This window comes from Quercus suber, unplaced genomic scaffold (assembly GCF_002906115.3).
Source record: "Quercus suber isolate HL8 unplaced genomic scaffold, Cork oak 2.0 scaffold_416, whole genome shotgun sequence".
In the NCBI taxonomy this organism is placed as follows: Eukaryota; Viridiplantae; Streptophyta; class Magnoliopsida; order Fagales; family Fagaceae; genus Quercus; species Quercus suber.
This window is the reverse complement of record NW_027069867.1, coordinates 376,220-393,113: the sequence shown is the minus strand read 5'-3', so window position 1 is coordinate 393,113 and position 16,894 is coordinate 376,220. Positions and strand designations below refer to the sequence as shown.

The 16,894-nt window shown below is 30.4% G+C and overlaps 1 protein-coding gene across 1 annotated transcript in view; it reads left to right on the top strand.

The window, feature by feature from the left end:
• Positions 1 to 3,469: 3,469 nt before the first annotated feature.
• Positions 3,470 to 16,894, top strand: part of LOC112040647 (wall-associated receptor kinase-like 3) — a 29,837-nt gene continuing 16,412 nt past the window's right edge. The window contains 1 exon segment of the mRNA XM_065761503.1: positions 3,470 to 4,416. Within this exon segment, the coding sequence (XP_065617575.1) occupies positions 3,552 to 4,416 (865 nt within the window). The 5' untranslated portion in view covers positions 3,470 to 3,551.

Below are 16,894 nucleotides of genomic sequence, written 5' to 3'. Positions count from 1 at the left end.
TTCTTCTCCAAACTTCCTGCATTTATAGGCCATAGTTTAGTGGAGAGGTCATAATTACTTGCCAACGAGTGCAACCGGCGGTCCACTATTATCGATCGTAAGTGGGTGGTCAGGTAGGAGTGGGAAATTATGAGGGTGGCGTTGGAACTTGGTTCCTGCCTCCACGATAGTCCTCGGGAGCGGTGGCTCTCCGGGGCGCGGCCGGGTAGGTACAGTGCAGGTCTTCCCGTGAGTCAAATATCTACTCCATGGAAAGGTGTTGCCGAGAAACGATGAAGAAGCAAGGCTCGGGCTTGCAGTACGCGTGGCCCGGGGGTGGGCTGCCGGGTATAAGGGGATTGGCTTCATGGGCCATATACCCAGGCCAGGGCCCAAGGCCCAATGTAGGATATGACGCGGGGGCCGTACATCAGTCTTTATGGCCTTTGTGTTGTGTCTCTTGCGCTTATGTATGGGTTTTTATGATTTGATTTTGATTCGAAAATTTTGATACTGTCAACTTGTATACTGTGGTTTAGGAACCAAACACTTATTTATTTTTTGGGAAGCATTTTTTAGAATGCAACCACAACCTTGGAAAACATATTATTTAAAAAAAAAAATTTAGAATCTGTTTGGATCCACTTATTTTGCTGAAACTAAATTTTTTTTGTTGAAAGTACGGTAGATAAAAGTAAAAATTAACTGAAATAGTATAGTGGGACTCAAGAATAATACCAAAAATAAGTTGAATAGTAAAATAAATTGGCAAAAATAATCTTTGCTAGTCAGACACTTAATTGAAAATATTTTTCGACAAAACAAACATCACCTAAATATTGCTAATCTAGAGCTGCATTCACTGTCACATTATTTAAAAATTTAAATGGAAGAAACCAAACAGGTCCGATTTTAATTTGTGGACCTTGGGGTTGATGCAAGACAACCTAGCATTGTGTTTAGTGGTGATTCCAAACAAACCTTAGGTGCCGAAACCTAAAGTTTACTGTGAGATTAATCTAGATGGGAAGCTTAAGTTGTTCTGCATCAAGGATCTTCCCATCTTTGATAGCCTATTCACTCTCTAGAAAAGGTTTCCATGCATCAAATATATACATCATCTTTGAATAAAGTTTCAAAGTGTGGATCCCACAAAAACACTATAAGAAGAATGATATAATATTTTATGTGTTAGAGATAACAAGTCCAATCCTAGTTGAGGCCCATTTGCAATAATAACTGGTGTTCAAGCATTAAACCTCAATCCATAACCTACTAAATTTGTGTCATGTTGTGTCGGGTTCACGAGGTTCCATTTTTATAAGATTCCACCCACAGCCCTCTAGAATCTGATAAATCAAAAACTCGAAGTAATTAAATATAAGGCTGAAGTAAATAACTTAAAAATTGAAACTAACCTCCACAGCCACATATTGAATGCAGCAAATGCATTATTGCACAAACTGGCAAAAATTAGCTTGTGATTGACATCTCTGAGTGTGAAAGCCATACCAGCTATGTGAACCTAATGGCCATTGGGGTAGAACTGTAGATCTAGAGTTGCCTTATTGATTTTCACTTGGATAAGTCTTACTGCAATGAAAGCACTAATGCAATTTCAATTATTTGACAAAACTATTTGTCATTTTCTTACATATTAACTTAAAAGCTGTGCCTGTGACAGAAAATATGACCAAGGTTTTTTTTTTTTTTTTGGTAGAAAGGAAATGCATTAAAAACTAAAGAGTTTAGGGTTTAACCCACCAAAAAAAAAAAAAAAAAAAAAGACTTTTGGGACAAAGTTTATTACATAACATATCATTCAGATTTGAAAGATAACCTAACAAGTGCTACAATACAAAATCAAAGATTTGGGGGGTGTTTGGTAGAGTAGTTTGAAAATTGTTGTTTATTGTTTTTTGAAATACGTGTGGGTGAAAAAGTGTGTTAAAATGCGTGAAATGCTGTTTAAAAACTAAAAAATGTTGTTTAAAATGCACAACCAAACAAGGCCTTGAAAGCACTGACGCAATTTCAATTATTTGACAAATTATTTGTCATTTTCTTACATATTAACTTAAAAGCTGTGCCTGTATTAGAAACTATGACCAAGTTTTTTTTTTTTTTTTTGGTAAAAAGGAAATGCATTAAAAGCTAAAGAGTTTTGGGTTTGACCAAAAAAAAAAAAAAAGAGTTTTGGTACAAAAGTTTATTACATAACACATCATTCAGATTTGAAAGATAACCTAACAAGTGCTACAATACAAAATCAAAGGTTTGAAAGCACTGACGCAATTTCAATTATTTGACAAAACTATTTGTCATTTTCTTACATATTAACTTAAAAGTTGTGCCTATGACAGAAAATATGACCAAGTTTTTTTTTGGTAGAAAGAAAATGCATTAAAAACTTAAGAGTTTTGGGACAAAGATTATTACATAACACATCATTCATATTTGAAAGATAACCTAACAAATGCTACAATACAAAATCAAAGGTTTGATTGACTCCCAATCTCGCCTACCATAGAGCACATTCGTTAATTTCGCAGTAATAATGCCTAACAAGTATTTAGTAAAGCTGGGAAACCAACAACCTGTGATTAAGTTATTTACTTTAGCCTTATGTTTAATTAGTTTGAGTTTTTGATTCATCAGATTCTATGTGACTGTGGAGGTGGAACTTTATGTAAATGAAGGTGGAAGAGTAATGGAAAAGAGAGAAATGTATAGTGGATGAGAAAGAGAGAGCAGAGAGAAAAATGTACCTATTTTTGGTATTAAAGATAGGTATGGAATGTTATAAATAAGGATAATAAATGAGATCATTATCAGAATATTAGTATTAATGAGTGTATTTTTTTTACCATTAGATCTACTTAAATCTAATAGTTTAGTTACACTAGATGTTATTGAACCCCCCTCTCTCTCTCTCTTATTTTTCGTTAGTCTATATAAGTATATCTTATATCAAATTTAAGTTTTTTTTTTTTTTTTTGTAATTTATCAACTAAAATTAACCTCCCATAAAAAATAAAAATAATAAAATAATAAAAAAATCTAAAACTAACCTGCCAAATCCAGCCTACAGGCACCCTTAACCACAACATACATAGTAGAGAAAGTCCTAATATTAATAGGACATGGATTACTAAAGTGACAAATTTAAAAGCTACCGACAGTTGTAGGTCCTGGAATCAATTTCCGAATTAAAAGCCCCGCTCGTCTATATCGGCTGCTAGATTTTTGCTGACTTCCTTGTTGACTTTGGTCGCCTATGCAATTTCCATAAAATTTCTAGATTTTTTTTGTGGGAGAATGCCGCTGGTGCCGGTTAAGTGCAGAAAAGACAAAAAAAAAAATAATAATAATTTTGACATGAATTGTAGAAAAAGACAAAAATAGTGTCAGGTAAAAGTAAAAAAATTTTGTGGTTAACGTTAACACAACCTTTTTTTTTTTTTTTTTTTTTTTGTTTGGGCTTATCATAAGAGGTCAGGGCTTGGCCATGCTGTTTCACACTGAGACTCCTCATCATCATCAGAGAGAGAGAGAGAGAGAGACACAGAGATATGGGTATGACGGTGGGACTGGTGTTTTTATTGTGGTCAATGAATGTATTTACGAAAGCAGTGGGTCTGGCAAACAGTTCATGTAGTGGAGCAGCAGCAGTTTGTGGGAACCTTACAATTCCATACCCTTTTGGAATTGAACCTGGTTGCTACGTTGACGATTGGTTTGCGATAGGTTGCAACCACACTCTTGGCTCTCCCAAGCCTTTCTTGAGAAGATTAGATCTGGAGGTGCTGGACATTTCATTGGAGGGCACACTTCGCGTCAACTATCCTATGTCATGGTGGTGTCCTGAGACTGAGACTAAGAATGTGACTTGGAGCTATGCAAATGTGAGCTTAGCATCAAGTCCCTTTTTTTTCACAAAATCGAGAAACATATTCGTTGCCATGGGTTGTGGCAACTTTGCTTGGCTTCGATCCAGAGGTGGCTTAATTGGTGGGTGCATGTCCGTTTGTGAGAACGTCACCAGACAGACAAACGGCAGCAGCTGCACCGGCATCGACTGTTGCAAAAGCACAATCCCTTCAGATCTCGATGTGTTTACCTCAAATATCGGGGGAAAGTTTGGAAATTTTACGAGCGCCAAAGATTGCAATTATGGCTCCTTAGTAGATCAGAAGTGGTTCGAGGAAAATTTAACAAACCACTTTGAATTCAAAAAAATGTCTCACGTTCCTGTGGTATTAAATTGGGAAATAAATGTAACCTTATCGTCTCTTGTAATGGAAACTAATTCATCTCACTCAACCTGTCGGTCTGCAAATGGTTCTTCGTTATTGGGTTATAATATGAGTACGACTTTTACATGTACTTGCGACTTCGGCTTTGAAGGAAATCCCTATCTTGTTGGTGGATGTCAAGGTAAACTTCTCGCATCTATTGATTCTATTTATTAATAAATAAATTAAATGTGCGTTTCATTTTCATAGACCAATAGAAATGATTAAATTAATTAATTTTGATGTTGTCACACAATTTCATTTTGGGTACGACTAAGTTTGTAGGTATATTTTTGTGTCACAAACATGTGTGACAAATATTGTGTTCCAAATTAATTCTTAAAGGACCATAAAATGCATTAATTAGTTGTTGGTTTATAATAAACAGTAACAATTATTATTCCCTATTTTTGGCATGTGATTAAACGCAAAAGAAAATTCTAATTAAATATATATACCTTTAGTTGGTTTTATTTAATGTAAGAATATAGTTGGCTTTTGTAAATTGCAAGAGAGGTGTTCGGGTAGGGAGTAGGAGATTTCTACCACCACCATAATAATAATAATAATAGTAGTAGTAGATATTGACACTTATTTGTAAATCAGAAATATAAAACAAAAAGGAGTGCTTATCTTGGTACAAGATAATAAAATCATATAGCTGTGTGCCTGTGTGAATTTATCTTCAAACGATGGACATGTTCTTTGGATCTGTAAAATTGCATAAATTATTCAAAAATAATATAATCGATTACCTTAAGAAGATTGTTAAACTTCTTAATAGCAAATGAAATTTAGTTAAGGATAATAAAAAAAATATAATTGAAATAGTTGTACCTGTAAATCAGAAATATCTAACAAAAAGGAGTGCTTGTCTTGGTATAAGATAATTAAGATCGTATAGCTGAGCTTTGTGAATCTATCTTCAAACGATGAACATGCTCTTTGGATCTGTAAAATTGTATCAATAATTCAAAAATCAAATAATCGATTACCTTAAGAAGATTGTTAAAAACTTCTTAATAGCAAATGAAATTTAGTTTAAAATAAGAAATTAAAAAAAAAATTGAAATATTTTTACCTATGGAAGATTGATATAAATTCTTAGTAACCAATATTTTTTGTGTAGTTTTCTTCTTCTCCACCTTTGTGTTCTATCAGCATAAGAAAATTCTCTATTTATATACTTGGGAGATGCTCCAGTTATATTAGCAACTCACGGGAATTTAATAATGTCAGTTATATTAGAAACATGTTTAGATGGGCCTTAGGTCTTATATCCGTTGGAGTCTTTCATACGTTAAATGTTAAGATATATACCATTGTAACTGAAAAATGGATAGAATAATGATTGGGGTAATTTAAGGATGGACAAAGTTTAGTTACAAAATTAGTTGTAACCTTAGACTACAAACTCACTTAATAAAATAAATATTACTACATATTTTGAAAATCTAATCGTTGAATTACATGTTCTTTACGCTCTTAATGCACATGTCAATTTTTGTATCAATCGAATATCATTTACTATATAATCTATAATTTTATATTTTATGCATAATTTTAAATTACAAAAACTTGCAATTTAAAAATTTATTGATAACATAGCTATTGATCTTTAATTTTCTTGAAATTTTGCAAATATGGAGGATATAAGAAGAAGATGCAATCCAATGGTGGATTTGCCAAAATTCATTTCCAATAAAAAGATATTGAGTGAGTTAGTGCACCTTTAAGAGCAAACAAAAAAAATTAATTTCAATGTAGGAATAATTTCTTAACATATAATAGATATGAGGAGTACAATTTGCATTCAATTATTATTATTATTTTTTTTACACTACTCTTTTCAATTGTTCTTTGTATAATAAATATTGTAAGAACTAGATTTGAATTTCTAGCCCAAAATATGAATGGACTTAGGCTCAAAAATCCCAAAACAATTAATTTGTAGAAAATAGATTAGAAAACTGGGGTTTAGTTAATCAAACAAGAAGTATAGTAGGCTGGTGACAAAAGAGTGAAAATAGACAAGTTTAAATTGAAAAAAAATGTTCTCGGCAAAATTTGAGGAGACTAGTTCTTATATAATGCTTTTAAATGTGGTTACAAGTCTGGTCTTAGATTGCTACAGTGTTTCTTTTTCTGATTTTTGATCCCCCTCTTTCGTTTCTTCCTCCTTCTCTCATACTCCTTCTTCCTTTCATCCTTTTCGCTTCACGTGCATGACAGATGGTTGGCGTTAATACTTGTATCATCAGCACCTCCCATAAGTTTTCATGTAGTAGCTGTAAGGCTAAATCTACTGTTCAGATATCACTTTCACATTAATACAGTCAGGGAGTTAACTACAGTGCATTTAATGTGGAGGTAGCAGTTTTTTCCTTAGATATTTTAGGACTCCTCTCTGTCTGATGCCTCTGCATTACTTATCTGCACCAATAGAATTTCCTGGAACGTTATCTTGGTCGACAAACTACCTCTTCGAACCTCGGCCTTGGCAAGCCGAGGGACATTTATTCTTGGCCCATCCTATTGAGTCATTATGACCAAAACTAATTTCTTTATTTACTAACACAGTTTGTTCTGACAAAGCTTCCTTCTCCTCGGACAAACCCTCATCCTTGGCTTGGGCCACAGGCCCAATATACAAATAGGTAATGAACTCCTAGGCCCAATATCCCTACAAATATATAGATGCCAAGTAACTATTTTTTTTTAGTTTTTATTTTAAAAGTAGATTTGGGGATATTCTTGGTTCTTATCATTTCAATTATTATTAATTTTTTACTACTCTTTTCAATTGTTCTTTGTTCTATAAATTTATAATGCCGAGTAACTTTTTTTGGTAGTTTTTATTTTAAAAGTAATTTTTGGGATATTCTTGGTTTTTTTGTAGGAGCGATAATTGTGGGAAAAAAAAAATGCCTTAAAAAAACCTTAACGGATTCTTTTTTTAGAAAAAAGGGGCATAAAAAAACTTTAAATAATCCTATTTTTTTACTACTCTTTTCAATTGTTTCTTGTACTATAAATTTATAATGCCAAGTTACTATTTTTTTGGTATTTTTTAAGTGAAAAGTAAATTTTGGGATATTCTTTTTTGACCCAAATTTTGGGATATTCTTGGTTTTTTTTTTTTTTTAGGTGCCATAATTGTGGAAAAATGCCATAAAAATACCTTAAAACCTTAACGGATTCCTTTTAAAGAAAAAAAAGGGCATAAAAAAACTTTAAATAATCCTAAATGACAATAATTCAAATCAAAGGGTAGTGCAAAAGTCAATTTTTAAAGAGGAATAATAGTAGTCATTTTACATTATTACAAAAAAAAAATGAAAAATAAGACATAAATCTTTTAAAATTGACATAAATGACCACAACAAATATGAATTAAAGTGTCTTAAAAGTCATAAGTCATAACCAAAAAAATAAATTTATTTCATTTAAAAAAAAAAATTAATTTAGAAGAAATGACATGTGTCGTTGTATGCTTTGAGAAAGAGACACGTGTCATCTTTGCATGCATCCTCTAGTTTGAGGATCTAACTTTAAGGGAAAAAAAAAAAATAATAATTTAGAAGAAATGACGTGTTATTGTTGTGTGCTTTGAGAAAGAGACGTGCCAATTGTCTAATTTGAGGATCCAACTTTTATATTATACGAGTTATATATCTGCGCTTGTGCTTTTCATGGTTTCATCCATTTGAAAATTTATAAATATTGCAACCATAGACTTTTTTTAAAATTACTGAGAGTAATACCAAAATTCTTAATGTAATAAACGTAGGATTATTGTAAAGATTTCCCAAATAGATGAACAGACACATATTCAATTATTCCCATAAAAAAACACATTCTATTATTGTTATATAACTATGAATTAATAACTAATTAGCAATTTAAATTAAAATAAATAAATTGTCTACGTCATGAGATTTATAATTAGATTTAAGCTCAATACATATTTCAATGTTTTCTTTTTTTTTTTTTTTTTTACTTGGACTACCTAAATTTTTTAAGGTTGAGAAATTTTTTTCTTCATTGTGAAATTTATAATTAGATTTATACTCAAAACATATTTTTATATTCATTTTTCATTGCTTGCATGAGTTACATATATTTGTAAATTTATAAAAATATGCGACTAAAGACATTTTAAGAAGTAATAGGTATAATACAAACACAAATGTGATACTCTATATAAAATAGTAAAGTACAAACAAATTTGACATATAGATGGTCATTCATTGATAAAAGAGAACAAAATATAATTAACATAGAACTTTTTTTTGGGAGAAAAACTAACATAGAACACCAGAGCAAAACATATTAGGCAAAATCACATACAACAAAAAGAAATTAAATCAATTGCATAGAAATTCCCTAAAAGGAATAAAAATACCTTAAAATATATTATAAAGTTATATTAAAATGAAAAAACCTATACTACAAATTAAACAGACAATTTCAAATAGGATGCATTCATGAAATTAAAAGTTAAAGTAAAAAAAGAAAAGAAATAAAAAACTTTTTTTAATTTTTGTTTTAATGGCAAAGATAGAATTTTATTGCATAATTAGGTAAAAACAATTACCAAGTATCACTTGGAATTGGTGAGACTTCCCTTATCCAAACTGCCTTAGAAACAATACAGAAAGTATGGTGTGTCGCAATTCTCCTTTCCAATTGCGAGAACTACAAGTGCTTGTACGAGCATTCTTCTCTCAACAAATGTTCATAGGTAGCTTACCATGGCTTCATGAAATGTCTGAAATTGTTTTTCCATGCAACCCTCTACTATGTGCAAAACAAATGTCATATAGAAAATGTTTGAGTCCTTCCATTATCCCCTTAAAAAAACGTTATACCAAAGAAATAATATGTCATTAGTGAAATTTTAAATATTGTAAGTGAATAATAGTTTGCTCTTTTTCATAATTGTTCTCATTAAAAGGTAATAATTAAAAATATTTAAAGAGGTAGTAGAGGATGAGTCATTTAAATAATGATATTCTCTTTTCCAAAATTGTTGATGAGTCATTTAAAATAGTTATATTGTCTTTTTTAAAATTGTTCTTATTAATAAAATTAAAATGTAAGGGTGTAAAGGGGGTTCTATTAAAAAAAAAAAAAAAAAAACAAACAAACAAACAGATGTTAAGGGATGGAAGAGGAGGAAATTTTTTTTTTTTTTTCTCCCTTTTGAGAATCGGAAGAAGAGTAATCAGTTTAATTAATTTGTACTAATATTAGCTTTTTGCAAAAATGGTCTTCTAGCAAATCATTATCCTTTTGAATGAACACATTTATTACTTTTTTCTTAAAAAAAGGTTATAACATAATTTAGATTTATTTATAATTTTTTTCCCTTAATTGAATTTTTTTTTTATTTTTTATATAAGATAGAATTCTACGCTAGTCTAATCTAAGTATATATGTGTGTGAGAAGCTCCTTCTTGGANGTTGTGTGCTTTGAGAAAGAGACGTGCCAATTGTCTAATTTGAGGATCCAACTTTTATATTATACGAGTTATATATCTGCGCTTGTGCTTTTCATGGTTTCATCCATTTGAAAATTTATAAATATTGCAACCATAGACTTTTTTTAAAATTACTGAGAGTAATACCAAAATTCTTAATGTAATAAACGTAGGATTATTGTAAAGATTTCCCAAATAGATGAACAGACACATATTCAATTATTCCCATAAAAAAACACATTCTATTATTGTTATATAACTATGAATTAATAACTAATTAGCAATTTAAATTAAAATAAATAAATTGTCTACGTCATGAGATTTATAATTAGATTTAAGCTCAATACATATTTCAATGTTTTCTTTTTTTTTTTTTTTTTTACTTGGACTACCTAAATTTTTTAAGGTTGAGAAATTTTTTTCTTCATTGTGAAATTTATAATTAGATTTATACTCAAAACATATTTTTATATTCATTTTTCATTGCTTGCATGAGTTACATATATTTGTAAATTTATAAAAATATGCGACTAAAGACATTTTAAGAAGTAATAGGTATAATACAAACACAAATGTGATACTCTATATAAAATAGTAAAGTACAAACAAATTTGACATATAGATGGTCATTCATTGATAAAAGAGAACAAAATATAATTAACATAGAACTTTTTTTGGGAGAAAAACTAACATAGAACACCAGAGCAAAACATATTAGGCAAAATCACATACAACAAAAAGAAATTAAATCAATTGCATAGAAATTCCCTAAAAGGAATAAAAATACCTTAAAATATATTATAAAGTTATATTAAAATGAAAAAACCTATACTACAAATTAAACAGACAATTTCAAATAGGATGCATTCATGAAATTAAAAGTTAAAGTAAAAAAAGAAAAGAAATAAAAAACTTTTTTTATTTTTGTTTTAATGGCAAAGATAGAATTTTATTGCATAATTAGGTAAAAACAATTACCAAGTATCACTTGGAATTGGTGAGACTTCCCTTATCCAAACTGCCTTAGAAACAATACAGAAAGTATGGTGTGTCGCAATTCTCCTTTCCAATTGCGAGAACTACAAGTGCTTGTACGAGCATTCTTCTCTCAACAAATGTTCATAGGTAGCTTACCATGGCTTCATGAAATGTCTGAAATTGTTTTTCCATGCAACCCTCTACTATGTGCAAAACAAATGTCATATAGAAAATGTTTGAGTCCTTCCATTATCCCCTTAAAAAAACGTTATACCAAAGAAATAATATGTCATTAGTGAAATTTTAAATATTGTAAGTGAATAATAGTTTGCTCTTTTTCATAATTGTTCTCATTAAAAGGTAATAATTAAAATATTTAAAGAGGTAGTAGAGGATGAGTCATTTAAATAATGATATTCTCTTTTCCAAAATTGTTGATGAGTCATTTAAAATAGTTATATTGTCTTTTTTAAAATTGTTCTTATTAATAAAATTAAAATGTAAGGGTGTAAAGGGGGTTCTATTAAAAAAAAAAAAAAAAAACAAACAAACAAACAGATGTTAAGGGATGGAAGAGGAGGAAATTTTTTTTTTTTTTTCTCCCTTTTGAGAATCGGAAGAAGAGTAATCAGTTTAATTAATTTGTACTAATATTAGCTTTTTGCAAAAATGGTCTTCTAGCAAATCATTATCCTTTTGAATGAACACATTTATTACTTTTTCTTAAAAAAAGGTTATAACATAATTTAGATTTATTTATAATTTTTTTCCCTTAATTGAATTTTTTTTTTTTTTTATATAAGATAGAATTCTACGCTAGTCTAATCTAAGTATATATGTGTGTGAGAAGCTCCTTCTTGGAGACTTGAATCCCGACCCTTGCCCCCGCACCCTACAAGCACTTATACTTGTGGATTGACCATCGTACCAAGGGTGTGCGGTGGTTAATTAAAAACATTTTTGGATGAATAAATAATAATTCATGTGGGCTTAAAACAAAAAATATATATCCGTACGACAATGAAAAGGAAACATTTTATATACGGTGATATTTATTGTCTTCAATATGAATAGAATTATGATTTTGTAAAATATTAATTAATCACAACAAATATGAACTAAAGTGGCTTTAAGGGCCATTACCTAAATAAATTAATTTAGAGAAAATGAAATGAATTAGTAGCAGATGAATAATCATTCTCTTTGTGAATCTAGATGACATGTGCTATCATACTATGCTTTGAGAGGGACACATGTCACTGTAGTGAACATCCTCTAGTTTGGAGATCCAACTTTTATAATATATATATTGTAGGTATATAGATTTAAAAGAAATGACATGTGTCGTTGTATGCTTTGAGAAAGAGACACGTGTCTTCATTGCATGCATCCTCCAATTTGAGGATCCAAATTATATGTGTGTGTGTGTGTGTGTGTGTAGATAGATAGATATAGATGGTAGAATAAATAATTGTATATATTGTTAGGACATATGTGAATCATGTTAGGAACATATGTCAATATAGAATTAGCTAATCCTTTGACAAAACGCACTTTACTTGTAATTGGGTAGATCTAGAATGTGTTTAATACTTCAAGGAACAAGAGTTCGAGTCCAAGTGTTAAAATCACACAAATCTATCTAAGAAACAAGTGAAGAAGTTTTGAATTTTAAAACTCGACAGTTATCTCGACAGTTAGCATCTATCGAGGTTTGAAAGACAGCTTTTGCCTAATGCTCAACAGCTGCTCGATAGATAACCTATTTATCGAGATTTACAAAAATCAGTTTTTTAGATATGATTTCACACCAATCCGTGTATACATGTTTAGGCTTTCTTTTCTCACAACCCTAAATATATATAAGGATTATTTTAAGAGCCGTCATAGCGAATGCAACTAAATGCAAAAAATTTTCACAAGCATATTGTGACCAGAGGCATATGCCCTAGTTCATCTTCCTTTTCAAGAAGCTGTTGCATTTGTACGCCGTAGAGTTTTGTAACTAAGGAGTTTTGTGATTTTCATCGTGTTAATGAACTGAAAAACTTTACAGCCAACATCTTTCTCAAGTTAGTGGTTAGTTATGTACTTGGATTCGTGTATCGATTAATTAGTCACGTACTGGGAGCTGTGCATTGAAAGGAGAAATTACTACATAACAAGTCCAATTGAGTATTGGGTAAGGGTTCAGCTGTAGGTTAGTATAAGGTACTGGGATTCCTTTACTTGTAACTGCTTGTTGTGATAATAGTGGATTCTCGAAAGTGGTCACCTTAAAATTACCCGGGGAGGTTTTTGCCTTGGAAGTTTTCCCAATTCGTAAACAAATCACATTTGATAGATCGTGTTGTTTGATTAGTATTATTTAAAAAAAAAAATTATATATAATATTTAAATGGCTTCATTTGCTAATAGATTTGGGCGGAAGAACTCAATTGACTCATTTTAACAAAGTGGCATACTATACTATTAAAAATTAAACTCCAAGAACTAATTTGACAATTGAGGATTTTTAGCCTTAAATAAATGTATATTTTACAACACACATCTTAAGTGTGTGTGTGCATATATATATATATATATATATAGTAAGAGATGATCGTATTTAGTACCTTTCGAGGTGCCACTTGGACCAAATGTGGGTCATCTTAAGTTGATTTGAGCCATATAAACAATAGTATTTAAAGTTTCAATTGCGACTTTTTTTTTTTGTTGTTGTTGTTGTTGTTGTTGTTATAGTGTATATTTTTTTCTGGTTGTGAACTATGAGTAAATAGCTCAATTTGATTTTCATATTTTAGGATTGATTTATGTATAAATGTATGTTGAGAGAAAGTTAAAAACATTTGAAATAGTTATAACCTTATGGGAGAAGAATGTTGAAACTCATGCCAAAGAGAGTCTCTAGGCTCCACTGTCTTTTACTTCCTTGACACACTATCAGGAAAAAACCCAAGTGCAGTGAAAGAAGCTGAAGCATCGAAGACTAAGAAATCACCCACCTTGTTTGGACTAGTCAATATTTTTGAATCATTAATTTTGATGACCCATTAACAGAAGGGCCTGAACCCACCTCTTAGCATGTGGGTCGAGTTCAAGGTCTATATAGGTCAGTTGTGAAAACAAGGTTAACCTTGTTTTCACAACTGGGAAATTCAATGGTAGCAGACTAGCAGTTTCACTATTTTGGGTAGGAATGCAATGTTTCATCCAATCTGTGTGATGATGCCAATTATAGGTGGGACTGGGGCTTTCCGGTTTGCACGTGGATTTATGCAAGCAAAGACACAATTTTTCAATCTTACCTCTGGGAATGCTATTGTGGAGTACCATGTTGTGGCTATACATTATTGAGTTATATTAATGGAATCTATGTTCTCTTTCAAAGGACCACACAGTGCTTGTTCATTTCAATAAAAAATTCGTCTACTTTATTGGGACTTAGTTAATTTATTGGAATCTTTTAATGTTTTGCATTGATGGATGTTAGTGGGATACATTTAAAATTGATAGAGATTCTGCAAAGAATAGGTCTAAAACTAAAGGAGCTTAGGCCTAAAGGTTCTTTTTGAAAAGCCTTTTAAGACTTTCACTATTTTGAGGATAGTTTCTGAGGACAAACCATTACATGATTAATAATTTAATACTTTCACAATTTTGCTGTAAAGTAAGTTGCTCTTGCCCACCACTCTCTCAGTCTCTCTAATGGAAAAGTAAGGATCTGTTTGGTTAGGATGATAGCAAAGTGAGAAGATAAAAAATAGAAAAAGGATGAAAAAGTAGGAGGATATAAAAGTTTTTGGTTTTCCTCATTTGTGTTTGGTTGAGAGGTTGGAAAAGTGGAGGGATGAAATTTTTTTTTGATTTGGTTAAAAATAATATTTGTATAAATTTACCACCATGTCCCTCTTAAATAAAACAAAAAATAATACGTTATACTGTTTACAAAAATTGTATAGATGAAAGTGGACGTTTAAAAAAATAGCATAAAAAATCATCCAAAAGTGTTTTCTTTCAAAAATAATATAAAAAAATTAAGGAAAAAAAAAAAAAGAAAAAGAAGGAAAAGAAGAAGAACCCACCACCTAACAAAACCAAAGAAAGAAAGGGGAAAAAAAAAAAAAAACAAAAAAACAAAAACAAAAAGCCAATGTTACAAAGTAAAAGTCAAAGCGTTAATTAGAGGTGGGAGCAATTTTGTCCAAATATTTTTCTCACTTTTCACTCCAATTTGGAGAGATTGTATTTTGAAAGGGGAGGAGAGAAAACTTGTGGGCCCCACCACTTTTCTCTCCCCCTCTCCCTCTCAACCAAATAGTGGAAAATGTCATTTTCCACCCTATTTTCCTCTTCCTATCTTCCATTCTCTTTGTTTTCACCCCAACCAAACATACCCTAAGTTTAACGGGTGTTGTACAGTAATGTGGTATAAATATATAAAATATTCATGCTTTTTGGGGATTTGGAAAAAGCTAGATAAGTATTTAGGCATGTGTTAGTTTTGATGAGAATTTTTACTTTGATTTAATTTAAATGTATAAGTGTGTAAAACTTTCTCTTAGAGATTTGAACCCCGATCCTTATCCCTCACATTTTATAAACACTTATATTTATGGAATGAGCACTACACCAAAAATGCACAATAGTGAAAAATCAGATATTTAAACTTAAAGACTTGACTTTATCTTGGCTTGAAACCTGATTTTTTATTTTTTATTTTGGTGAAATGACTTTTTATTTTTTTTTGGTTTTAACTTTTAACATCTTTACCTTTCCCTTAATAATGCTAGCCTGCTAGGTTCCATTTCTTTATGAAAAAAAAGGGGTAATGCTAGGTTCTTAAAACAAAAATATTATGAAAATGTCGCTACAAATTTTATAATATTGGGCTTGTTTGGTAGAAGAATTTTTATTTTTATTTTTTAAAATGGTATGAAATTTTTTTTTTTTTAATTTTGAAATTGAAACTAGTGTGTAGATAATAATTTTTACATTATACGTGTTTAGCTCCCATTTTTAAAAACAGTTTTCAAAATATCCCCCCCAAAAAAAAAAATTGATGTTTAGGAGGCCATTTCTAAGATTTTTTTTTTTTTTTTGTTTTAATTTTATGAAAAGCAATGTGCAGTTTACTTTTTTTTTTTATATATATAATAAAGGAATAGAGCTATATACATATATATATATATATATATTTATAATGATAAATTGAAGCGTGATCATTTATTTTTTTTAATGAAGATAATCTCCTTAATTTAAGAGATAGACGAGTTTTGACAAATTATTGGAGTTCACTATTTTTAATTTATTTACAACTATGTCATTAAAAATATTTTCTATATCTTGAAAACATATGTGGGGAAAAAGTAAATATTAAAGGAGAAAAAAAAGACATTAATACTTTATGCCTAAAATAAATACCATTTGAAAAGTTAACTTTTACCATTTTCCTATACAAGTGGGGCCCATCAACTGGCTCATTAAGTGAGTTTGATAATGGTAAAGTGAATGAAAATGAGTTTGATATTGGTAAAGTGAAAGGAGATGAAGAGTAAAATATAGATAAAGTGAAATTGGATGGGAAATAAAAAGTAAAATGATGGGAAATGTTTTAAAATGACATTTTTGTCATATAATCATAAAAATAAAAATAAACATAAAACCAAACTCCACGCCTGAAATAAATACCATCTAAAAAGTTAACTTTTACTTATTTTTCTATACAGGTGGGGCTTAACATTGGCTCATTAACATGTGCTGCCAACTCTTGTTATGAATTTAATAAAATAAATTATTGTTCCTTATAAAATAATTGTTTAATCTTTCATTGAACATTTGAACTTTTCTTAATGGTGGAATGGGTTTTCGGGATTTGAGAGCTTTTAATCTAGCCATGTTGGCAAAACAAGGGTGGAGGATGGTTAAAGGCAATGATTCACTGCTCTACTAGTGTTTTAAACAAGGTACTTTCCAAGATCAAATTTCCTAGAGGCTAAAGAATCACCTAATTGCTCATATGTGTGGAGAAGTTTAATGGCTGCAATGCCCATTATCCAAGCTGGCCACTGTTGGAGGTGTTGGTAATGGAATTTCAATCAATGTCCTGAAGGATAAGTGGATTCCAAATTTTCCCACAAACAAGGTTCTAAATATCCA